This window comes from Apus apus, chromosome 12, assembly GCF_020740795.1.
Source record: "Apus apus isolate bApuApu2 chromosome 12, bApuApu2.pri.cur, whole genome shotgun sequence".
In the NCBI taxonomy this organism is placed as follows: Eukaryota; Metazoa; Chordata; class Aves; order Apodiformes; family Apodidae; genus Apus; species Apus apus.
The window spans coordinates 12,508,180-12,535,348 of NC_067293.1; the positions used below are offsets into that span (position 1 = coordinate 12,508,180).

At 42.2% G+C, this 27,169-nt stretch overlaps 1 protein-coding gene across 4 annotated transcripts in view; it reads right to left on the reverse strand.

Moving 5' to 3' along the window:
- Positions 1–27,169, reverse strand: part of AMOT (angiomotin) — a 59,670-nt gene that overhangs the window by 20,786 nt on the left and 11,715 nt on the right. Inside the window, exons 1-6 of one of the 4 annotated variants that reach the window (XM_051629926.1) lie at positions 26,837–27,033; positions 26,161–26,460; positions 12,366–12,534; positions 10,037–10,955; positions 3,170–3,623; positions 1,204–1,348 (exon numbers count right to left, since the gene is read on the reverse strand). In XM_051629926.1, the coding sequence (XP_051485886.1) occupies positions 1,204–1,348; positions 3,170–3,623; positions 10,037–10,908 (1,471 nt within the window). In that variant the 5' untranslated portion in view covers positions 10,909–10,955; positions 12,366–12,534; positions 26,161–26,460; positions 26,837–27,033. Of the gene's footprint in view, positions 1–1,203; positions 1,349–3,169; positions 3,624–10,036; positions 10,956–12,365; positions 12,535–26,160; positions 27,034–27,169 lie in introns of those variants that run through there. The other 3 variants (XM_051629925.1, XM_051629924.1, XM_051629927.1) reach the window with 3 other exon arrangements.

Genomic DNA, 27,169 nt, shown 5'->3' on the forward strand with positions numbered 1-27,169 from the left:
TCACTTTGGGAACATTTCTAATTGTGTTCTTGAGACAAAACAGGTTAACTAAAGTTTCAAATACATTACTTTGAACAATTATAACAGAAATTTGTTTTTCAATTTTTACAAATGTTAAGACACCTTTTTTCCACTTGAATAAATCTTACCATGCAATTAAAAGATTCCCTTTTAATTCTTCAGTAAATCTTAATAGTTAGATGATTAAATCTCTGTTTGCCAACTACCTGACTTTAGGAAAAAGTGTAAAACCCTAAGGATAGTTTACCAGTTCTGCTGCTGCAGGCTGTTAGAAATTTATAGCAGCCTTTGAAAATAAGAATGAAGTGTTTATGCTGTGTTTTATTATGACTATTATTTAATGCAGGCCTTTGTGTACTGTCCTTGATAGCAGCGGGCACTGTATGGACCTTCTTCTTGGATGCAAAACAGTTTCTGTGAACACAGCAAGAGACTAGGAGCAGTGAAAGAGATGACATACAGGACAATCAGGTGCCTTTCATCAAAAAATGAAACTTACAGTTTAAAAGACTGACTGTGCACCTTTAAACATCTCAAATTGCAGCTTTTTTTCTGCCTTTCATACTAATGCTTAAACTTTGACCCATGCTAAGGTCAAATACCATTCAACATCACTCTCCACTGCCAGCCATCATACTGCCTCAGCCTCTTAGCAAGAACCAGACACTAATAACATCTCTCTCTGGAAAAGGAAGGGAGATCCAAAAAAACAGATGCCTATATTGATAAGGAATGACAAGACATTCAGGAAGAACAGACAGTCTGCAGTTTGTATGACAGTGCAGAAGGGTCACCGGACAGGAAAGAAAGTTAACATGCCTGGTGTGGGATTAGCCAGTCAGCAAAACATCTTTCCATTTGTATAAACTGAACAAATTGTACAAATTGTGTCTAGGATATAAGACAAGAGAGAATTCCAAGCTTGCATCTGGTTTATCGTACTTGGCTTATCACATGTTTCTTCTCAATGAGAAACAGGCTGGAAATGAGACACTACAGCACTCTCCTAAACCTGTCTTGTCTGTACTCCCAGCAAGCACTTAAGATCTCAGACTACTGAACATACCTGTTGTACTCTAGTTGAGCCAACAGACAGTGAGTTCTACAACAAAACACTGTCCTGCCAATTAAGTACAACAATAGAAAAACATCAGCATTGAAGAAGAGTTTTACTTCATTCACCTCTTAGATCCCTGTTGAAATCATGAAGCCTACGAATTTCTCCTTCCAGCTTGTTTCTCATGGCCTTTTCCAGGGCATCCCGCTTAGAGGATGATTTCTCCAGGTTTTTGTATGCCTCTGAAACTTGCTGAATTTCTGTTTCCAGCTGCAGTGGAAGTGAAAACAAGCACTTATTATTTTATCACTAACAACTCTTTTTATTCGGTCTCAGAAAGGAAATTACTTTGTCTCAAGTCTTCTTTACAAAATAAATCTACATCTATATATTAAGTAAAATGACAGAGTCTCATGTTTGTGATGGATCCTTCTGTATGAAAAACACCAATGGCTGAAACAAAGTTCTGGACTCTCCTTCCAGACTCTAGCTCTGTTTCCCCAATATGATCAGACCACAGATATAGCAAATTGAAGAAGGGTAAGTGTTATCTTTTATTTCCAAAGACTGGGGCATTTTAGCACTGCTGATACTTTAGGCAGAAAGCATTGATAAAAATAGCTAATGTGATATCGAGTTGAGCAAGTAAAACACAAGAAGAAAGGAGAACAAAAATATGCTAAAAAAAATGCTAGTAGCAGATCCTGCATTACTGATGAACCCTGCCTATCTGTAATTTTTATGGTCCAAAATTCACAACAAAACCTCCTGATGTTCTATGTTTACACTTCAACAACCTCATTGTGCTTTTACATACTCAATTTACTAAATGGGGGAAGAGAAACATTTACAGCAAAATGTGTTGTTCTTTTCCTTCTACCCTTCAGTGTAAAGCTTCTCTGATCACCCAGAGCAGAATGAGATTCACTTCTTGCTCTCCTTACCAGCCATGGGCTTGCATTGTGATGGAAGTATGGAACCACATGATAGCAAACCCCATCAGCACTGTCTACAGCCAGTGATCAACAGAGGGTGGAGGGAAGTGCATTTTTAACCTTCTTTCATTATCAGGAAGCTGCCAAACATTTCTCTAAAGCATTTCCTGGCCAGGAACCTTCCAAAAAAGAAATACCACAAAGCCAACATGTCCCTGGCAAGAGGTTACATAGGGAATAAACGAGTGTGAGAAGCCACACTGGTCATCTGAACTCACACAAGGGTTTTAAGCAGCCACACATTTTTATGGCCCTGGAGACTGCTCAGTACAAAGAGTACAGCAAGGCCCATGAAGTCCAAAATTCCAAGTAGCATCAGCCTTTTCACAGCTGCAAGGCAAAACCAAAGCTGACCTGCTGCACAGCTTTAAACCACTGGTCATCAAGAAGTTAATTCTGTGAGGCTGCAATGGAAATGCCTCTACATATGCCAGTTCATGATGGCTCTCACTGGGATAATTATTTTTTTAAAACATTTTGGCATCACTTACTCTACTTGTTTCACAAAGGCAAAGACGGCAAATGGCTTGATCCAAAACAAGATAGTAAGTTTTCATGGAAGTTGTGTAGTATTGAGGGAGTGACAAAAGCAGTGCTAGCTTCAGTCCTGCAGTCCAAATGTCTTTAATGTAGCCATAGCAGCAGCACTTGTCTTGCACACTGTTTTGTAGCAACGTCCTGTTGTCTTCTTGAGTGACTATGGCCTCATATCACTCCAAACAGGGCCTTTCTGCAGCCTCTAAGGTCTTTTAGACTGATGGGAAATTGAAAGCTGCTGCTATCCTGACCATAAGAACACTAGTTTTAATTTAACCAAGCGAGCCAAGCAGTCAGCCTCTTCAAGACAGCTGATGAAGATGCTCTTTTAAGCACAGTCAATAAGCTGTTAGAATAAAACTGAAGGCTTTGATTTTATCTTCTGACAAAGTTAAGCTGCTGCCCAAAGGGACAGGATACAGACTAATCAATCTGCATGTAAAAGACTCAAGAGTAGATAATCAGTCCCTTAAGCAAGGAATGTAACAATTGCAGATTAGAAGATTCAATTGTGATCATTCTAGACACAAGAGAGTGCCTGATACCCAAACACACCCACCTTCTGCAGCCGGGCTACTTTCTCATAACACCCATCCAGCTCCTGTCGTAGAGACCGGTTCTCTTCTGACAGGATTTCCACCATCTGCTGGGCCCTGGAAACGATGGCAAAAGGATCTACTTGCATCTGTTGATATGGGGAGGGTATCTGCTGAGCCCGGGACATGACTGAGTAGGAATCGCCTTGCTGCTGCTGGGGGCCTAAGAAGGGCTGGCATAGTCGGTACAGATCTCCCTGATGGACCTGGTTTGGCAAGAATGGCTGCTGGGTCCGTGGCAGAATGCCAGGATCTCCCTGGCTTGGAGTCAGAGGTTGCTGATGCTGGGAAGGGGACAGCCTGGATGGCGGTGGAGACTGAAGCAGAGTCAAAGATCCCAGGGATGTCAAGGAAGAAGTTGGGCTGTGATGGTGAGGAGGCCTCTGTTGTAACTGCAGCTGCACATCTGGGTTTTGCCTGGAAAACAGAGAGCAGAAGCTCCATCAATGTCATGCAGAAGATGGTGCACAAACCCTGTGACAAGGGATGACCTGCGTAGCTCCTGTGCAAAGGTCTTCTACACAAAAGACTCATAAAAATGAGGAAGACCTCATTTAAGAGTTTGTTTTTTAAAAAAGGCTTCAAAATCAAATAATCAGCCAAAAATACACTCGAGGGGCATGAAGGTTTTTCTTCTTGAGCCTATTGCATGCAGAAACACAAAAAGAAACTCCATCAACTACTGGCCAAAATTATTTCTAAAACTTTTCTCGGCACTTTATGGATAAAATTACTAAATTGAGAACTGTTAGGCATGGGCCCTCTTCTTCTGTCCTGAAATGTGCTATCTTGCATGGAGAAAATAATGAATTTTCTTTGGCAATTCAGGATACAGAGTTAAAGGGACTGGCTAAGCTCAATGCTAGTATTCCAGCACCACTGAATCAAGCCTCCTGAAACATCAACCAACAAACTGCAGTCTGGTCAAATGAGACAATGAAACAATCTGAAAACCAACCTAAGAAACAGAAGCAGCCTTTTGATTCAGAAACAACCTCAGTTCTATGCAGTAGGTACATTTACTGCTCCTAACAATAAACTCTACAGGCCATCAAAATAGATCTATTAATCTGTAACATGCTTGAAATCTATTCTAGAACTAACTCCAAGCTACACCAGCTCACATTTCCCAGGCACTGGCAATCGCCAGCTCAACTTCTGCTGCACTCGTCAAGTAAGAAATCTCTCTTAGGAGACTGTGTGGATTTATGATGCTTGGATGACCTCAGGAGGAGGGCCTTCCTTCCTCCTCCAAAGGCATTCAACCTTTAACTTCTCTGGATGTTCTTTAACAGTTGAAGTCACTCCCTCTCCATGCTGCAGCCAGTCTCTTCTTAAGCACAGACCTCAGCCTGGTGCAGACCTAGTCTGGCAGTTCAACATGTTCTGAAACACTCATGTTCCTCTGATAAAATTTCCCACCCTTTGGGATGCAGTTCAACCTTGCAGCTGGAAAAGCACAGACTGTTGTTCCACCTGGCCATACCCCCATAGTTGTCTGCATTCCCAGGAAGGACCCTGCACGCAAACTCTGCAGAGAGGTACTGGATGTAGAAGGCAGCCCACAGAGTAGCTCTCCCACCACACCAGGAGGTTAGTGCCATGTCCACTGACAACAGCAAGCATGAAGCTGAACCGGGAGCTAAAGGGTTACACAACAGGCTTCTCAGCCAATGTGCAAACACTCAGCATCATCCTTCCTGTTCTCTGCTGAAAGAATGCATCAACCCTTCATACATCCAGAGAGGAAATGTCTGCATTACTCACATCTGGCTGGCAGCGCACGGAGCAGTTCCGACATTCGCAGCCCAGCACAGGCTTCGTGATTTCAATATCATGCAACTCATGTCTTATTTTTCTGCTTTCCAGCAGAGAGGTGCATATAAACCTTCAAGCTGATGCTTAAATTCCTCAATAGTGAAACAAATCTAGCCCCTGTCACTTGGGAAAAAAATAATAATTACTGCTCTAGTTACCATTTTTCTCTTTCTCACACTCAAGTGGCTGTCGTGTCTGTCGGCAACAACATTCAGGAGCTGAATCTCCCCAAAAATTATCATATCTCATGTGAGGGTATGAGGATCTCATGGGTCAAGCAGAATAGAGATGTACAATTAATTTCCTCAGGAATGTTCAGTTTCATAGCAGCAATTTGGTTCTTTCCCCTCTTGGGAGGTCAGCTCTACTTATTGTTTCATTTATTTCACTAGCTTTATTTGCCAGTTCTCATAATGAAAAACGAGGCATAACTGTCACATGCCACGCTGAAGGTCATCTGGTTTGTCTCAGGTGGTTTCTAGTTCCTTTCTTAGCTCACCCAGTTATGTGCAGACTTAAAACTTTGCATCTTCAGAAGCCACTCATCTCCTTGAGCTTATTCTTTACTTAATGTCACAATCCTCTGTTTTAACCTTGCTGTGACATTTAAGCTATGACAACCTACAGAGGTTAGATCAAAAGAGATATATTGCCTGTCTGCCTCATGGATGCAAAAAAAAACACCTTTCCAAATTTGAACCTACAGAATACTGTCTTTAAGCCTGAAAACAATCTGAAGCAGCTACTCAGAGAAAGTGACTCCGCTGAACTCAGTGTCTTAATATTATAAGCCTAATGAGGACTATTTAGATGCCAGTGTTAACAATTTGAGCTATTTGACTTTAAGCATCTCATTATTCTGCCATCAGAGACACATGGGCAGAATCTTGCCATTTCTGCAGGACCTGAGCACTAATGAAAGGAACACAAAAGGAACACAAAGATGGCCAAAGAAAAACAACAGCAGCAGCTAAATTCTGAAGGGACAGTCTTTGTGTTGACATGCCTGGTAATAACTTTTTAAAAAAACCTATTATAAAGAACAACTCCAGGAAATCATGGCTGAGTATTTCTAAACAAGATACATTTCCAAGATTTCCAGCATCTTGGCACTCATATCCAAAGCCTCTCATGGTCTTGAAATTATACCAGTCTTCTCGGTTCAAGCTAGTTCTGTTGCAATACCGACAGCATTTGAGCTTCCAAAATGTCACAAATGTGTTTATACTCCTAGCAAAGCTAGATAACACAACTGGGGCAAGACAACCTATCTTTTAATTATTTTTTTTTAAATCCTAGTAACCTCACAGCAGTAACTAGACCTTTCAATATCCTGTATGCAAACTTTCACATACATGTTCAAAGAACTTTTTAGCATTCCCACTACATTCAATTCTGTCTTATAAAATACTTGTATATATTTTGTGGGTTCAAAATACCTGGCTCTGAGATCCCTCAGATTAACATGAGAATTGCAGAATTTATTTCTCCGGTAAGCCAGTTTTGAACCGAGAGATACAGAAAGGTAAATGAACATAACTGGACTTAAGATTTTTAAGCCAGACTGCAAAACTTTAAGGGACAAATTGCTATTGGGGTCACCTAACTGAATTGCTAATAGAATGGCAGTAGAAGCTTCCCTCCATGAGAGAGCCAGGCCTTAGGTAACCCTGCAATCTTAATAAAACTATGATAGAATGAACCACTTCATGAAAAAATGCAGAAAGGCTCTCAAAATACATGGAAAACAAAATTACACAATCTCCTTCCATTTGTCTCAGTGTCATAAAGACCCGAAAACCCCAAATGCAGGAAGAACACTCAGAGCAATAATTCCCACAAGTGTTTAAGTTTGAAAGCATAACTCTAAGGGCCACTTCATTTTGAAGACTGTATCACGCAAGAATCTCTGCTTCTCTTACAGTCCCTGGCACGTATCACAGAAACACACCACGCGGGCCAAGTACAAGCCTGGATTTATGGTTCTGCAACTACAGGGGTCACATTAGTTTTTAAGTCATGAAGACAGAGATCTGCAGTAACGGCAGCTCTGCAAGAAAATCGAGCCATCAGGAGTCCTGAGGCTGCAAGGCTTGCAGACATCAAGTCACACAGAAGATTGGCAGGTAGAGCAACAAAGTGGGGAGAGCAGGAGAATGAAGAGATCAGGAAAGGTCTCCGCCTCATTAAACTTTTTCTGCTTCTCCTGCCTGCTTCATGTTCAAGAAGCTGCAGTTCCCCTCTCTTCCACAGCCCTCCTGCACAAACTGGGATACACTGACTGCAGGAGGGAGCAGACTCCACTCAATCAGACAGCAGAAATCAAACCCATGCATTTTTGTTCTGCTTCCTGGTAATATCTGATTATCCCCCACTTTGATGCTGCTCAGGGGAACACAGTGCACAGAAGTGATTTACTAATTATGGGACAAATTCTGCAGACCTCCTTCTCAAGAAGTTTCTGTTAAGTCAATGGGATTAAGCACCACAGCAGGAGCCCAGGCATTTGGGCTCTGAACAGAAGACGGTGCTCAAATCAGAGAGACTGCAAGCTTCCTCTGCTCCCAAAACTGTACCAGCACAAGCCCTCCTCCATCTCTTGCTCTTCTGCCACAAGAGACCTTGCAAGCTCACAAGACACTGAGGCCAAGGCTCCTTTTAGACCTGAAGGTTTGTTTTCATCACCAGTGCTAAAGTGAGGTTGAGATATTAGGGAGATAATCGGATTTTGGAGCTTCACATGCAGCCTGCCCTCTTCTGAACTTTAAAATTTCCAAATAACAGCTCAGATGCCTCTGGCATGCCCAGTATTTACATTAAACCAACATCCTTACGAACACATACGTGTTTCCAAACTTACACCACCCAAGAGCAGGTGAGGCGAACTGTTTGCAGACTGGTTTGAACTTACCACACAGTCCATTTCTTTCCCAGACTGGGGAGGGTGAAGCATGAGAATGCTGTGAATTCCCCAATGTTTATCTTGCTCAACGGGTTTTATTTAACCACATCGTTAGGTCACCCTCAAATTCCCCCGAACAATGAGGGGAAAAACCCGCAGAAAAGGGTGTGGCTTCACGAGCAGAACGAAGGGGCTTTGTTTCCTTGACGCAGGGTTCAAAAAATGCACACGTTTACCAATCCAAATGAATCCCAGTAAACAACAGAGCTGCAACGCAGGTCAACCGGAGCCTCTGAAAATACTTTATTGCTCCAGTGAGGCTGCAAAGACACTCGCTAGCACTGCCTGGTGCGAGGCAAATGCACTCCTGAAAGTTGTATGCCTTTAAAATCCTCACACCACTACCCAGCTGCACCTTTAGTAACACAGAAGGTTTCTTGTTTAAATGACAGTTTCTCTTAAAGTGTGTGGGAGAGGGAGGGGAATAGAGGACTCGCTCCCTTCCTTTGCAAGGCTGCTCTGTCATTTATGGATTAGTCTTGCAATTGTTCTACTGCTTCAGCATTTGCTTGCAAAGGAAACCTCTCCTCTGTGCAGCTATTTAGGTTAAAAAGTAACCTCATTAGATTCCCAATGCTTTGAAATTTCAGTTGCTTCCCCTACTAGAAACCTTGCCAGCTGAACCTTTCTCCTCCCCTCCCCTTCCCCCCTCCATGTTCTTTCAAAGCAGCCAGGATCCATCCAATACAGACAAAAATCACCCTGTCTAGAGGAGCTGACTGTTGGCGTGTTTTCAAATACCTCTCCCTTAAACAGCAAGCAGGCTACGTCTCAGATTCCCTATCTGTAACATTCTGAGTATTTCTGATGCAACATAACCATCAAGGATCTGTTTCCCTTTCCTGTGTGCACAGAGATTGGAGGCCTTTGAATTTTCAAAAACATTTGCAATGAGCTTCTACAATCATTACCCCCCCTAAACCCTTTACTTCCCCTCTTCCTGGCCTCTTTATTATTTATTTAGCCAGATCAAAGGGCCTTTTCATCAGGCTTGTATGCTGCTGAAGTCATTTCAGATCACAAACAATGGTGGACAAACTCTGAAAATAGCTCCCCATAGGACTAGGAAGGTTCTGAGCAGATTCAAATTCCCCAAAGCTCAACCCCTGCTCCCAAATACCAATCGGTTACTTCTTCATACTCCCCTCAAAACACAACACAAGATGTGCAAACACAAACGCAGAGACCTCATCATTCATTTTTGTAGCAACACCCTCCTCCTGTTGTTCCTTTATATTACCCTTGTAGCTTCAAATCTAGGCCAAAATCCTTACACCAAATCTCACCTGGTCTTGGACAAACAGGTGAAGTAAAGCCATATTTTTAGCCCACCATTTTTTAGCTTCACCTTCACCCACACAGACATCAGTGTTCGGCTCAAGCCAAATCTAGCTCCTTATCTAGAGGAAACCAGAACAGGCTGAGATTTCAAATGATGCAAGGAAAATTAGCAAACGCTAAACAAGCAAGTCTGGGATGAGGCACAAAGCATTTTCCACTCCTACACTTTGGGTCCACTGAAAAAAAGACTTGAAAAACTCTAAAGGAAGCTTGGGCGACTTTTGTTACCTTCAATATTATTGCTTTTATTCACTTTCTCTTTCCTATGTAGCTTTTAGAGGCCATTTAAATTTTTTTTTTTTTAAATATTATTTCATCTGGGCAGATGCAATTAAAGAACAACTTAAGTCTTGCAGTAAGTAGCTGCAAGTTTCTACAATGAATCACTCCAAAACTTTGGCTTTTGTAGCAAACCTTTTGTAAGACTCTGGAGCCTCAGTATTAAACTTCCCCATGCCATAAAATAAAGCTGGCTTGTGTGGGGGTTCTTTTTTCATTTGTGTTTTGTTGGGTTTTTTTTGAAGTCAGGCCTCTAGGTAAGCTACTGAAATAGGCTACAGTCCTTCCAGACACAGCCCGTAGCTGAACACAATATGTCATCTCACACAATAAAAATGAGATCTTCTGTAAAAGAAAACGTAGCGGACTGAGCTCTCTATTGTCTTTCCTGATGTGGCTGTCATGGAGTTGGCATTAAGACCTTGCTTACCTGACTGACCCGTAGTCAGGGGGATGTTGATACCTCATCATGGGCCCATCAGACCTTCCCTGCTGGCTCATGCGGTGATCGCTGTAGAAATGTCCCGAGTCCTGAGGTTTGCAGTTCATAGATGGGGTGGACACGTTTTTGTAAGGATACTCTGGAGGAGGACCCCGCTGCTCCATTCCTTTCATGTTGGGCTGGGAAGGGGGCTGCACCGAGTTCTTGTAGAACTCATTGGAGCCAGAATTTTTATAAGGGTCGCTGGACTGCTGAGGAGAAAGCGGAGAGAGGGGGGAGAGCGGCGCGCTCGTCACCGGCGCGTGGGCCTTGACACCGCTGGTGGCCAAGGACAGCTGCATCAGCCTCTCGCTCAAGGAGCGGACGTGCCCTTGCTTGAGGTCCTTAAGTCCTTCATCCTGGTGGACCTTCCCTGGGCTCACCCGCTGAACCGTGGGCCGCCCTTCAGTCCTCATCTTTTGGTTGGTGACTCCCGTTACATAAAAGGCTGCCCCAACACTAGCATGCGGCTGGCCCCTGAAATACTGTGACTGGACTTTGGCTTCCTCGTAGGTCGGGAGATCCTCGCTGTTCTGGAGTCGCGGAGAGAGCTGCTTCTCCATGATGCTGTTGTCCACCTGTATCTCCTGGCCCTGGGGCTCCTGACGGGCAGCATGAGTCACAAGCTGGTGGTCCTGGGAGCTCAGCCCTTCGTTCTGAGATGCTGGACTCCCGGTGCTGTTGAAAGGGGGGGCATTTCCTGTGGCTTGCTGGTGTAAGGCAAGAAGGTTACGGTTGTCATTTGGGTTTCCGTATCTGAGCTGCTCCTGCAGCAGGCGCTGTAAAACAGTCGTAGCTGCTTGCTCTTCTGAATTCCTCATCTCAAACTGTGGTGCCTTTTGGGTGGAATGTAAAATCTGCCCTTGACCTAAGGAAAGGAGACACGGTTATTAGCGCCTGAGTAGATCAAGCAAGAGACATTTAAGAGCAATGGCTTGAAATACAGAAAAAAAAGCAGGTTAGATTACCAAAGATTCCCATAACAATAGGGGTCATTAAGACCCTTGACCCAAGAAGGACTTGCATGCCAGGGGACAAAGCCTGGAAAGGTGATGAAAGGTGACTTGCAAGCTTATAGGAATATCAATCGACTGAAAGCATGCAGAATACCTCAGACAGCAAGTCTGCTTTCAGGCAGAAAGGAGACCTGTGATTCACAGGATGATCGTAAAAATGCCTAGGACCTGTTTGCTTTACACTTAGGACTACCAACAGTGAAATACACTTTCCATATTGCCAGGCAGACAAGGATTAAAGGATGAAATCAACAATTTGTCCATTTTCAGGAAGAAAAAAAAGGCAAAAAAAAAAAAAGGCCCATTGAGACAATACATGGCTCAAAATAAGTGAAGAAATCTCTAGCTTAGATTGTTTAAAGCAATTAATGAATACCTTGTTAGCCAGCAGGTTTTTTAGAGTTATGAAATACCTAGAGTGAGATCAGCACTTAGTCTCCCTGCTGCAGAAATCACTATATACTGGTGCAAGCAAGGACTCTTAACTTCCTGCTATACAAAGGCAACCAAACCCTCACACATCTAAACGTTGTCAGCTGAATGCAAGCAAAAAAGAGCTGTCTGATCTAAGGAACAGAAAAAGATCTGAGTGGCAGGAAAGAAGTGTGCCAACGAAAGATATGCACAGAGCCAATGCCAAGCACATCCCAAGTAAAGATTAAGTCAGTGAGCAACAGCAATTACACTTCGCTCAGTCTCCCAGTGAAGTTAGGAATTTGTCATGAAAACTCATGCCCATTGTCCTTTCATGGGTTGAAAAATCCAAAACTAATGATATCTTTGAGACATTTAACTAAAAGCAGAGCTACCTTTGAGCTAGAAGAGGTTCAGAATAGAGAGTAGGCTTTACCTATCAGCTAAGCTGTGGCTCTGCCCTGACAGCAGAACACACACTGGTATTCTAGCACTTATTTTTGTCACCTTTTTTCTTTGTAACACTGTACTTAGCAAAAGGTAACTTGCTCCTAACAGCCTGTTCCGTTGCAGAACCATGGATGGGCTGCAGAGGTCAGTAGACCTGAGGGGTCTGCTTTGTTCTGTGTCTTCACAATCACCCAGTCTGCCCCCTCAGGCCAGCCTGCCGCAGGAGTATATCCCTGTCACAAGGCCTGGACGCATCAGGCAGACAGAAACCTTCTGCAAAAGTTAATGAAAGTCAAAATCCATCTCATTCCAGGCTGCCTCACCAAACTAGGAATTCAGGCCCTGTTAAATGGCCTGGAACATGACTCTTATGAAATCCTGTATGAAGCGGCACATACCTATTTCCTTTACTTTGACTTCCTTGGTAAGGAGGAGCAGTTCTGCCACATGGAGGGGACACACACAGCCGTCCTCCTGCAAGTCCAAAATCTCCACTCAGAGATGGCTTCAGTCTCCTCTTCGGTAGGAGTCAGATCACTTGACACTCTCCTCGCTTCCAAAATAGTTCTGAGGAAAGCATTGAAAACACCACTTTAATCAGCAGATGAGACCCTAGAAATAATAAGTCTTGGCCTATATTCCAGATTTTTCTTTTGTAGCTTCTTGCTTTCTCCCAGAGCCCAACAATTTTGATCCCTTTAAGATAAATGACACCTCCTCATCCCTAGCAATCTACTCCAGCTGCTGCTTTAATCATGACAATTTCTGCTCCAAGATTAAATGTTGCCAAGTAATGCTCTGTCCCATCTGTGCCTCCAAGTGAAACAGTGATTAAAACCCGCTAATTCTTTAACTCTATTGTTTTATTTTTTGCTAAGAATGAAAGCTGCAGCAAAGATGATGATACCCTATTCTTATGGCTCCTTTTCCAGTGGTGCAGTACATTTCAAACTCTATCATCAGAAAGTCTTTGATGAAAGGTGATATGGTTAAATGCTTTATAAACTTCAACAGATTATACCTCAGAAATTACTGTGAGAATGATCAGTGTACAAATATTAGCTTTATTTTACAGACTTGGGAAAGTGAGGGGAAGAAAAGGACATTGACAAAGAACATACCAGAAATATATTGCAAAGCACAACTCTAATTCCCAAAGCGTTAATTACGTTACTTTTCCCTTTCAGAATATAAGGCACTAAAGAAACTTAAACTATTGAGGGGAGAACCAGGAGAATGTAGAAAAATGTGCTTCTAGGATCATTACTCAAGATGCAGTTAAATCTACTATTGATGATATCCTAAAGAAAAAGGCAAACACTGCAAAGAAAGTGGAACATACTTGTGCACTCAGTGTGCTTATACTTTAAGGGCAGGCAATTAAAATAGAACTAGCGAAATCAAAAACATTCATTGAGATACATGATTTAACTTAATTTCCTGGAATGTTGCAAAAAATAAAGTGAACAGATGTAGTGAAGGAATGCAGACATGGATACTTTTGTCTCTATCTTATTATGGCACACATCCACACCCAACAAAAATGATCTCAGATCAGCAAGTTAAATACTTGAGGTGTCAACAGCAATTTCAAGGCACATGAACAATATCTAACTAGGGAACAAGGCTGTGTTGTGTGGTATGGTACTTCAAGATGGTGGTTGAAAAAAACATGCTAATGTCAAATTCTTAACTGGTGACTTAGCTCAAGAGGGATATATTGAAAACAGCTGCCAGCAAATATGCAGTAAAGAACCTTTAAACTAGGCATTAAGATTGCAGATAACGAAAGCCATTTCTAGCCTCTTTTCCCAGTGTTGCACAACAGAAGTTAAGGATTCCTTGTCCCCCTCATACCAGTATCATCAGTGACTCTTCTTTTTTTTCTGTTTTTCCTTTTTAATTTTTTTTTTTAACAAAGTTGCCCTAAGCAACCCTTTTTATTACAGCATAAAAAGGCTTTTATTATGCAATATGATGCTGCCTTTCCACCCAAAGATTTCTTTTGTCTCAACTGGAAAAATCTAAGGGGGGTTGTGGGGGTGTTAATTTTTTTAATACAAAGATACAACCCAGCTTGAGACTCTGCCTCAAAAGATTTTCTCAACAGACAAATTCAATCTGTGCATGTTTAACTCCTTCAAACATTCAAGGAAGTAATTTTGTATGCAACCATTTCACACACAGAGTTTCACTTCACAGGAATATGAGCTTATTCTGCTGATCTGATGAGGGGAGGGCACAGTTCATACTGTAAGTATTTGCAATGACTGAATACTACTAATTTTACTGTGGATGCAAACCAGGAATCAGCCTGGAAATCCAAAACAAAAAGTAGACAGAAATACAGTATGAAGATACTCTCACCAAACAACCCACTTTCTTTAAATACCAACTGTTAGCATTAAGCCTATTTTTTCCAGTTTTATCCCATTATTTTTAATTAACAAAGAAAATCTTGTGCAACTAACTTGGGTGACAGCATTCCTGGAATCTGCTTTCTGAGTGAGCCGGAAACTCGTAGCAGAACCAGTGAGTTAACTTTTTAATGTAGTGAAACACAAAAATGAACAGCACAATCGGTACTGAAGCCCATGTGTTATTTATTTGGACACCAAATTCTATTTGTGTTAGGCTCTTCCTGCAATTTCTGTTTTCAGTGTGCTAAAGATGGAAATTAGTGAGGTGCACTGGAAAAGTTATGATAGAGCTAGAAGGAAATTGGGATAGATTCTGTAGACATTTTAAACAGACATATTTGGGAATTTAGCCTAAATCTATTATGATGCATGGGGCTAAATGAAGACTACTAACAACCATGCAAAACTGTACTGGTTTCTGGATTGGCTGGTGCACTATTTATAACCATAAAGCCTAAAAACACTCCACTCTTCAAGGGGAAAATTCAGTTTTAGTCCAATTCTGTTCCAAGGAACCACTATGAGGTAGATTTCCCAGGCTGAACCAATTTCTCAGTTTGCTCCTGAGCATTGTAGCTTTATCATCTTATTACCCTGTTCTAACTTCTAGTCTGAAATCATTCATGCTCACTCTGTATCTGCATGTTCTGGAGCAAAACATCAGAGGCTAGAACCAGCAGAACTAACACAGTAATTGCAAAAAGTGTTGCATGCAATCATGCTGAGATCAAGAATGGCCATAAAAGGGGAGGTAATGTAGGTACTATCTAAGGAAGAAAAGACTCATGCTTGCAGGGCACTGTGTAAAAACTTTGTAAGTGAGGCTTCTGTCTTAAGCATCATGTAATTATGCCCAGGAACCTTGTCAGTCCCTTGTGAGGAAGATAGATTAATGAAGAATTTAAAATTATAATACTGCCAGGCTGTGAGGGACCAAAGCAGCACATTTCTGTAGAGCATGCAAATATTTTTCAGCATTATAAAATAAACAAGCTTAGACAAGTGAGCTACTCACCACTGTTTGATGAGTGGCTATAATGCTGTAGTTCAATTAACCTGCATGGAGCAATAATAACCTCGTAAGGGAAGAGAAGCACCTTTAGCTTGTGAAACTAAGAGGAATGCAAGAGTCCCTGCGAGGGCAGCCTGTACATACTTGCCCAGAATTACTGCTTAGCCAAGAAGCTAATTAGCTTACGCATCAGGTGGGATGGGAACAGGTTCACCACCTCAAAAAGGCTGGAGTACAGTTAAGCACTTTCAGTTTTACTACTAAATTTTGTGTCACTCATACACAGAAGAATCCAGGGAGAGCGACAGACTTCAAACTCAAGCAGTAAATTTTGCTAATTATGTGTTTTTCTTGAAAGATATGCATGTGAAAACTGCTTATCCTGGTTGGTAACAGGTGATGGGAAGCTATCAGTCAGATGAAGTCTCGGGTTGTTTTTTCAGGTGCAGAGTTATCTTCAGACACACCCGCACGCTGTAAGAGAGGAGGGAACACAAAACAGAGATAGTAGCATAGAGAGGACTTGCTATGAAGTCCCCAGGCAATTACAGAGATCAGCTCACACGCTGAGTCACCTGTTGTTTAATAGAAATATGCCTTTGCTACATGGCCTACGCAAAACCCAGAGGCTGACTGCCTGATCCTGTGAAATTCGCTTAACATGTGTCTGTAAGACCACTGGAAACATGGCTGTTCTGCACACACACTCACTTTGAAGTGGCTACAAGCACAGGGCTCAGAAGGGCGAGGTCCAAAATTATTTAATGAATAGTGCAGGTTATCACTGAATGCTCTTCAGTTAATTTCAGCCCTACCCAAGGAGGAGGACGAGGGAGAATACACACCAGAGTAGTCCTTGAGAATAAAGGTTCACAATGTCTGGCGCCAACAATCAAACCTGCAAGGCAGCATACAACGAACCCCGGAGTTGTGATAGTGTTTTTAGCGCCTGCTTCTAACCAAAAGCAGGTTTCAGACTCCAACCATAAACACTTGCCTAGCTTTCATTCAACCATCCCATCCCTGCTTGCCTCGATCTGCTGACTGTGGCTCAGGTGATCTTGGAGGGTGGCACCGAGCAGGTGCATGGAGCAGTGCCAACATTACTCATCTTCATACCAAAAGGACAGAGTCACTGGGCAAACAAGAAAAACTTCCTTCTTTTAACTAAAAAAAAGAACATTGTCACCCGGAGGGGTGCAAATAATATGAATACCCACTAGATTAGATCATCAGGCAATTACAGTGAGAAGCCACCAGAACACCCAAAGTTTGATCATGGTTCTAACCATTCTCTGAGCCAAACCAAGTCCACTTTGGGCAACAACTAGACTGCCTTGCCAAGAGCCATGAACCATCCTCCTCAAATGCCCATGGTATGGGGATCTGGGCACAGAACAGCATAAGAAAACCTCGCTGGCTTGAGGAAAAAGCAGCAAGTCACTTGGTCTGACTTGAGAGAAGTAAGTCAAGAAATCAATGTAGAAGATCTCCTTCTAAACAAATCTCTAAGGGAAAAACTGGAAAGACCTTACTTGACCTTTGAATTACTGCTCCCTCACTACAAAGTATCGGTTTCTTCACAGGGAAGTACCTATAATCTTAACCAACATAATTTAGGTTTTATATTACAAAGGAAAAAAGAAGAAAAAAAAAAAGAGAGAGAGAGAAGAATAAACACTTACAGAACTGGTATAAATAGGAATGCTTCACGGCTTTTAAGCATTTTTATAAGAATACTATGGAATTTCAAACTCCTCCATAAATGTCAGAAGTCAGAGGGGAAGGAGGATTTTTTCAGACTATACTGGTGTAATAGTAAAACCAATCTAGGTATATTAATACAGCTGTTTTCTTGGGAATATTTCTACACAAATACATCACATCATTCAGTTACCTAAACTATTGTGCAGCACTATCAAGCACTACTCACAAAGCCACAGAAGGACAACCCTTCAGTGGCCGGTACTGCGATTTCTGCATATTTAATAAAACACTAATTCCAGCACAGGCAACAGGAGCTCTGCTACTAACTTCATAAAGGCCAAGATCTCACCTTTTGGATGTCTTCTTGATGAAACCAGATCAAGCTTACCCAGGTTTAGTCACATCAAGTCTCATTTCAGAGGACTGCCTCCCAGCACATACTGAGCAAGATTCATCTGCTTCGAACTTTACAGATTTCCAGTAATTATCCTTGTAGAACTGGGGAATTGGTGTAACCCCAAGCCGCAATTTTAATTCAACATCAAGTTTTGTTTTGTCTTTTAAGAACGCTCCACTTCTTGCTGCTGCTAGCACTCAGGCAGCGCCCTGCTTCTGTCGTCAGCAGCCCCTGTCCCACAACTATCCCAAGTATGCCTCAGCACCATTTTCATTGCATTGTGTGGTTTCTCCATTCCTTCACTGATTTAGTCCAGGCCTCTCCTTCGGGCTCTCAGATAATGAAAAACATGTGAGAGTAAAATGTAATCTTCAAACACGCAAACCAGTTTCATGAACATTATCAGAAGGGAGCAAACGTTGACAGTGCATCATTTGTTCCTACTGATAACATCAGGCTGTTTTAATTGCTGGTGAGATTAAAAAAAAATATTATTTTTAACATAGATGGTGACTTTAAAAGTCAAAATTTGAACCTAAAGCCTAAGTCCTGAAAACAATGGAAATGCACTCCCCAAACAGATATTCTGGTTTTATGCTACCTTAAGGTAGTTTTTCCTCATGTGTCAGTGCTGATGTCCTCAAAATGTGTACAGTAAGTTTATACAAATAAAAACCACAGGTGGAAAAGGGTGCAGAGAAGAAAATCACTATGGCCTAACTTTAGCATGGAATTTTCTGGCTTTTTCTAGCATTACCACAATTTAAACTATTTTAAGTCCCCATGTGGAGGAGATCTTATTTCTCAAAGCAGTTCTACAGAATTTAATGGGACTAGTCACAGACTACAGAAAGCAAGTGGGCATGGGCCCTCCTTTTTTCAAAGGGCTGCTTTTTTTTTTCCCTCTTTCTAAAAAGAAAGTAAAAATACAGTTAACTTCTCAGCTGTTAGCCTAACAGAGCTGGCAATGCTCATTCTGAGAGGGAACAAACCCAATGCAGTACTGGGAAAACCCAGTATCACAAAACAAACCCATTTTGTGATCTCAGTGGGTAGTGTGGGTTAAAAAGATGGATTGGCATTTTTCTGTAAAAGTAAAACTCAACAGAATGCCCAGACCACCAAATTTTTAGAAAGCAAGGATCTATAAAAGAACACCACCAAAACCACTTTTATCATCACCACCTGGGTTTTTCATGTGCACCTTGTAAAAACCTTTAATTACTTGTAAGATGATTAATTAAGCCTCACCACCACATTGGGAGGAAGGTACTACTATGTTCACTTTAGCACAGCGTTGATTGGCTAAGTCCTGGCCTACATTTATGTTTTTGTTGCTACAATTATGTCACTCGGGGAACTGATTTCTTTCAGTGTAACTATTCAGGCAACCACTCTAAAGCAGATGAAGTTACACTAGGAAATAATTGGTTTTAGGTATATTACTTAGGTAACCTTGCATAAACCATTACCAGTAAAACTTCTTCCTTGCTAACATAAACTTCAGCGCTACTGAAGAGATTTTCCACAATAACTGGAGCAGCAAAAATTTAAGCATGGATCCTGCCTAAATGGTTTTGACCAAGGGTGTAGGCATCCTAGAACTTGTGCAAACAGAAGGCAGGGGAACTTTGAGTATTTTCTACAGCTGGAGAAGATACTTCTGAAGGTATCCCTGGCAGTTGCAGAAACAAAAAGAGCTACACCATATTCCACTACTGAAGGAAATCTGCATGTTTGGGATTGATGGTGCCAAGTCAGCAATAGGTACACACCATGTTCTTACAGCATTTAAGCACTGAGATGTGCTAAAATGAACTTCACTGAATGCGCAGAAACCACAGTTAACACATTGCTCCTTAAGCACAAGCCAAAATCATTACCCTTGCCGCAGCTCTCACGCAGAGCCAGCAGTGATTGCAGCAGGAAACGCATCGAGCTATCCACTGAGGAAATGTGGCTGCCAGGACCTGGCTCAGGCTAGAAAACCTGCTGTCCTGTGTCCCACAAGGCATCACACAGCTCAAGTGCTCCCTCAGAGCTGCCTGCCTCCCACAAGAACCATCTGGGGCCCTGATCTCCATTTCAGCCTTTTGAGATTGCTCCATGGAAACATCCCTTCAAAATGCCACCTGAGCAGTTTGGGATGGGGTCAGCAGCCTTCCATACACATCTTCTCTTGCCCTCCCTGCTTCCCCACATCAGAGATGTACTGGTCTTTCTCCAAGTGGTAAATCCACTCTTTTCCCATGGGTGCTAAGATTTTTTTAATTACTTTTTTTAAAGATCTGAGTGCTCCACACCCAATCCCAACTCAGCAACCGCAAAAGCTGTTTTTTTTCATGTAACTTTGGAGTACTCCTTTCTGCATGCTCAGTGAGTTTCCCAGATCTTACCCAAAGGAAGGATGGAACAGACTACAGAATTGCTCTCAGTCTCTTCAACCTTTAGCATTCTGCAGGAAGGTGTTTCAAACCTGCTTACCTAATACAAGTATCAGCATTCAGCTGTGCTGATTTCAGTAAACTACCAATTCCTCATCTACCTCCGCAGGCTATCTTATATCGGTTTGATGTTCCACATCTCCAGAAATACTGAGGAGGTTTCAGCTTTGTTTCTTTTCAAAAAGACAACTAGGAAGATCTGTTTTCCCACCCTGTTTTTCCCAAGTCCCCCAACAAGATGGGCTAGACCTAGTATGAAGCAATATATATTTTTTTTTTTCAGCTGGACACAGAACCACCCAAATTAGAACAACAGGAAAAGTCCACCAAACCCTGAAGGGAACAAAGTCACTGAAATGTGGAACTACTTTGCTTGGGGGTTACAGTAAATGGTCCTAAGAGAGTAATTCTTTTAAAAAACAAGTTGTGTATAGACACTAAGCATTTTAAAGCAAACATTACTGTGATACAACTCTCAGACAAGGTCTTACAAATGCTAATTAATCCGTTACACAAAAACTTAAATTGGTTTAATTCATAGACTTTCATATAAGTGAACTGCTCAACAACATTTTGTTCTACAATTAGACACTGTAAGTGCTTTGCTACTACAAATACTAGCAAGACCTTTAAACCCAATTTTATTAGATCATTGCATGTTTTTATGGTTTAAACAAAGTCTTGGTTCTATATTCTAAGCAATACTGATGAATCTTGCACAGTCCATCAGTAGTTATCAAGGAAAAATATCAAAGACCTCTCCAAATGCCCAAAGACTTTAAAATATTTAGTATTTAAAAAATAAAAGGTTATTTTAAGCTTAGACACAGACTACACAACAGTCGTTCTGAGAGGATGAGAAAGTAAAAAAGCAACAAGTATGAATGGCAGTATTTATCTCTGAACCCCTTCTACAGGACCAAGAATGCAGACTGCGTGCCAGTAAAATATGAGACGATTCAGCTATTAAAAACAGGAGAGAGAGCACTCACTTTTCCAGGGCTCAGCTAGCAGTGCCAGAACTGCTCACAACAAAGCGTGACACATCAAGTAGCCATCATGAAGGATGACCACAACTCATGATCCCCAGGCACTCAGGAGACCCCAACACACACTCTTCCCTCGCTTAAGCTAAGCACCCCACATAACCACTACTCTACCAAGACATTACATTAAGGCTTCGAGAACTCTATTTCCACAGGCCTTTTTATTTTGTTCTCAGTTTGTTGTTTTTTTCATTACTTTTCTTTTCCATTCCTATTTATTCACTTATTCATTCCTTACCCAGCAATCTCTTGCTCACATCAAATGTTCAGTTTGCCTTCTATGGCCATTTATAAACAGGTATGTTTCAATCATATTCTTACTTAGAAAATTACATCCAAGTATCTAGGTAAACACAAAGTTTATCAACCCTGAAAACCTCTTTTCACTTACATAGTAGGCAAGTAAGACAAATATTACATTGTGGATTTAAAAATGAATTGCTCCTAGGAGCTCCTTTACATTATTATTCCCCGAAGTTGATGAGATTTTTTTTTTTTTCTGTCTTGAAGATTACATTTCAGGGCTACTCTGGAGATCCAAGTAACGTGCAAGATTTGGCTATTTGCTGACTTTAGAGTTCTCCATACAGTACAATATTTCCACATGGATACAATTTCAGCATCAGATCTGTTCAAAGCATGAACCAAATACTTGCGCAAAAGCTGCAGGTATGGCTGTAGCGTGGAGGCTGCACTGTGTGACTCTTCCTGTGGCTGACACAGCATTCCAGAGCTGTTTGGGAATACACTCTCTCCTGTCTAAAAAGGGTTTAACATCTGAGAAGCTCCTGCAGCCAAACTGGACTCATAGGGCAGCTATGTGGCTGTTCTTTCATAAAGACAATGATTTAAAGCCTACAATATGATTATGCCATATATGGAGCATATACAGAGAGAGGATTAGGCATGAGGGGTAGATGAAAGTCTGATCTAGAAAGTAACTACTCATTAGAAAGTAAGAAAAGCGAAGAATTCCTGAAAGCCGAAAATGAGCTTAGAGAAACGGGTTATGGCCCAGATTCAACACAATGGACTAAATAATCTTGGCAAATCCTCTAGTGCTTCCTGAAACTTTATAACCCCAGCAATAGGCAATCTGGAACATGTCTATGAAGAACCAAGAGACCCAAGTCCTCTCTTGTATTTCAGGGGATAGAACAGGAGAAAGAGAGCCTTCACCATCATTGCCAATCACCAAGAATGGCTGTTCTCACACTATTATAAACATTTGGTCTCCACGGAAGGGGGATACCTAGTAGCAAACATTGGCAAACAAGGACATTCCACTCCCACTATATCGTCCACAATAGCAAAAAGGAAAAAAATATATTTTTATATATATAAAAAAATATAAATAATTCCATAAGGTTGTTTCAATTAGGAAACCTTTGAGAAGACTTCTTCAAAACTAAGTGTCTGCAAATACCTTGAAATTATGGGAATGTGCAGCAACAGTCAGATGGGGGAAAACAGACATCTTACTTTATTCTGAAAGCATTTACACTTCACCCAGAGTGGATCTAATAATCCAAGAATCCTTTGCCAAGAAAAAGGTCATAGTTTTCTTTTTAATTCAGAACAGAACTTAACACACACCATATTCTGCACTGAACACAGAATCTTGTAATTTACAGGTGTCTGGAGCCAGGTTTTAGTTCAATACAAACTCTTAACATGTAACAACTTTCCCATATTGGGCCTTGTCTTTCTGTTGGGTTACAGTTCTGCAGCTCTGTAAAAGCTGCCAGTAAGAATGAAGCAAGAACTGCAAAATGGATTTCTGCCCCAAGAGAGGTATGAACAGATAAATTCTCTCACAGCCAAAAGTATTTATACATTAACATATACTTGGACTGTTGATTATTTCAGAATTAAAGACCTGTCACTGTATATACAGTAACTATTCAAACCTACATCACGTTCTCCTCCACATTAAGAAAATAAAGCCTTTAACAAGCTGAAATTTTACTTCAGCTGTCCATTCACTGTAGTAACAGGGAGCCCTAGCCATATACCAAGACATCATTGTGTTGGGTGATATACAGACTTAAATAGTGCAAGTTGTTCCATCAAAAAACCACCATCACCAACACCACCACCCTGCAAAAAAAAAAAAAAATTAAAAAAAATTCACATTACACTCAATTGGAGACAAAAGGAAGGGATAGAAGAAGGAGATGCAATTGTGATTTGAGAACTTGGGGGCTGTAAATTCTCATTTTCACTGCCATGGTTAGGAAAACGTGGCAGTAAAGCAATACAACCTTATTTCTAAATAAACAAAAAGCTTGGTCTGCTGATGAAAGACAGGATAAAGAGAACAAGAGAACTATTACATTATCTACACTTCTGGGAGTCTTACTATTCTTTCGCAAAGTGAATGGCTTATGCTAATCAGGATGCATCTGAAATACATCATTCAAGCCTTCTTGTACAAATATAGCTCTTATTTATCCAAAAAAATCCCCACCAGCTGGCAATGTTTGCATACAATGTTAAACCCAACTTCAAGAGCCCATGCATTATGACTCATTTTACATTAAAAAACATTAGTTCTCTTAGCTGTTCTTGAAGATGGTATATCCCATGAGAAGAATTTTAGTGGAATTCAACAATAACACATTACATTACTGTCCCTCTAGCACAAAGAAGTTAAAAGTTTTCTGTTGTTTGAGGCTTATTGTTGTGGTTTTGTGTTTTTTTTTTTTTCTCCTAATGGTGCTTTGGCTACAGAACTTCTTTGGAGAAGGGACAAAAGGATTTGCACCAATCCCTTCTATATGAATCAAATATTTATGCTATACCCTCTTTTAGCACTTTCATCTAGTAACCTATGGAATGTGATCTTCTGACCTTAACACTGAAGCACATCTAAATCAGCTGCCCTTTGAGGTGTATTACAGACTACAGAGAATTTTTATACTTTTGTTTTATAGGCATATGAAAAGCCTGTGGTCCATCCATGCCATTCTGTGCTACAAAGCATGTATTAGTCCCAAGTCACTCAAGCACCCTTCAGTAAAGAGCAATGCCTTGATTCTCCCACGTTTATGGCACAATCTGATGTCCTGTGTCACCATAAACAGGTAGAACAACGAACCACACTATCAGCATAGTAACCATCCATCACAAGTCAAATATGTGTCACCAAACAATACCAAAATTACACCACTGCAATCCCATGGCCAACTACATGACCTGTTCTGCCTACTCCGTATACCCAGGCTCCCCTCTGCCTCCAGCTTCCTTCCCAGGACAGGCAGTGCTGCCTGCAAACATCTCCAGAATCAGAAAGACAAGTAGCTTGGGGGAAGACCAGACACTCTTTTTACTTCTCCTGGAAATCCTACCCTTTCCTCAAGAAAGTGCTAGAGCAGAGCCAAATCACTGTGCTTTGTGTTTGAGGCTCCCAGGAATGTTTTAAGGAAGGGTTATACTGCAAGTAAGTGTCTTGCAGAAAAAAAGGGAGACCAAGTGCCGCAGGTGAACCTGGAACTTCAACTCTAAGTAGATTTTACCAAGGTCAGCCCATGCCACTACTCCTAGGAGCAGTCACCAAGGTAACCCTGGTGAAAGTCTGACCCAAAGATTGAACAGGGTCATGGTCTTGATGGTAAGGTTTGGTTTTTCAAGGCTGACATAAAAACATAATGTGATGCTGCCCATCACTCACCCAGGAGCAGCATGAAGGTGCAGAACAAGCTCGATAAGATGGTTTTTGCGTTCTCCCCCTGATTTGGCAAAAAAAGGCTCAGTCCCCAGAAAAAAAGCCAAGTGTAGCAGAAAGAGGTGAGACAGCAGCCAAAATCTCTGCCATGAGATGCCATCTCCCTCAGATGGATCCTGGTTGGTCACCTGCCCCAGTTCTCTCGCAAGGTCCTCCTCACTGGTTGTTGCACCTCATCAGAGACTGAGAAGCCCTCAGTTCTCTGACGGTCCACCAGTTCAGCACATGATGAATTGATGTCCTCCCTCTACAGGACACCTTCTCCACTTTCTTCCCCTCAGAAATCGCTCCAGGGGAAAGGAAAGGAGCAGAGAGGAAGAAAGAGGAACAAGCTCCACAAGAGACCAATATTTAGCATTTCCTGTATCATCTACAGGAAAAACCCACACAGTGGGGAAGAGAATGATGTCAAGGCTGGTTTCACCACATAAACAGCCAGATCCTCTTGCTGGGGAATGTTATGTGTTTCCACAAGGAACAATATAATTCTCCCTGCAAAGACAAGTTCTACTGCCAGCCACACAAAATTCCTTCCTTTGCACAAAAGACTGGTTGCAATGAAACTCTGGCTGTAGGAAGTGAGTATGTGGGTACAGAGCTGGGAGAGAAGGAAAATCAGAAATTTAAAACAGTATAATCACTTGTAAAACAGCACACATTCAGCACTTGGCCCCTAGAGAAAGAAGTATGCTACAAAATATGTCTCCCTGCACAGGGACTGGGCCTCCATCCAGTTATTACATGCACATGTCCCTGCTGCATTTTCAGTCTTACTTAAAAAAAAACAAAAAAACAAACAACAAAAAAAAAAAAAAACCAAAAAAACCAACAAAACTCAAAACAAAGAAAACACATCCTCATACTCACTCTGCACATTGCCAAGCATATTCCTAGCCATGCTCAATAATCTGTTAAGGCACGTTAATTATGGGTTCAACACTTTTACACCTTGTGACACAGTAGTAAAGCACTTAATGTAAAACAAACCCCAGTATGAAACAAATCTCAACGGATTGTGGAAGCCCTGTTAGCAAATGTGCACACGTTAACACACATACATGCTTCTCCACGAAGCATGACGAGCAAAGACAATCTTGACACGTGGATTACAAGCACAATGACTGTGATTATTTTCTCAAAAGAAAAGAGCACCACAAGAAACACGGCTGCTTTCAAACACAGCCTGACACAAACACACTTTGCCAGCTTCCACGGAATTTTACACACAAACACATCACTATTAATTTTGGCTATTTACTGCCAGTGCTGAAATAGGTAGACTAGTTGTTTGGGGGGTTTTTGCAAGAATTTTACAAGATGAAAAGTAATCTTTACAAGAGAAAGAAGTGATGGGCAAAAGCTGACAGAGAAGAAAGCCAGTCTAACTCCCAGGTTTAGGCTGTAAGAAAGAATGCAGAGTCCCTTGGGCACGTCTCTTACCTACTGATCCGCTGAAGACAAAAGGGTTTTCTTCTTTTTCAGACACTGGACACTTGTAGCTCGTTGGGTCAGTCACACAAAGCTTCCCTGCTGCCAAAGGTATTTTTTTTTTCCCCTCGGGTTTTTGTTGTTGTTGTTTGGTTTTTTACCCCAGAGAGTAAAGGGCAGAACACTGGATTCAGCAGGGGCAAAGGGTGGAATTCGAGACTCAACAGACGAACTGCAGAGCTCCCTCCGAAGACGTTGTATTTCAAGGCGCTTTCACTTGCAAATCCTTCTTCATCCTCAGTGTCAATAAAACTGGAGGGAGGAGTAAACTTTTTTAACTGCAGAAATAAACCGGACTCCACAGAAAGGAGAACGTAATACGAACTGAATTTGCGGCGCGACCTTTTTTTTTATTATTATTTAAAATAAATATACTTTCAGACAAGCAATCAAGATAGACGGGTAAAAATCCAATCCGGTCAGACAGGACCTGCCCGCAGTCCTTGGAAGGAGGATAGCGGTATCTCAAGAATGGCAGGATAAACAAAAAGAAGGGAAAGTCTGCGTCCCGGTGGAGCTGGCCCGGCGCAGGCTCCGCTGTCAGCGGCAGCGCCCGCGGCAGAGAAGGGCGGCCCGCAGCATCGCGGCCGGGAGCTGCTCCGCTCCGCGCCTCCTTCTCCGCAGTTACCTGTGCGCAGCGCGGCCAGAGGAGCCGCGCGGCCGGTGGCGGGGCTGGTGGCGGGGCTGGGGCGACTGCGCCGCCCGGCACACGCTCCCCGTGGCAGAGGCTCACACCGGCCGGGCAGGGCTGGGCCGAACAGGTCCGCTCGCTCCTCCGCCTCCTTCCGCCTCGCTCTGCGGCGCGGGCGGCCGGCGGGACGCGTCTCCGCCGGGGCGGGCAGGAAGAGCCCGGGACCGCCCCCGCCGGGACCTCCCCCCGCCGGCCGCCCCGCCCGGGACCGGTCCCGCCCCCGCCCCGCCCGTCACTCCGCCCGCGGCGCGGGGCTGCCCCGCTATTGTG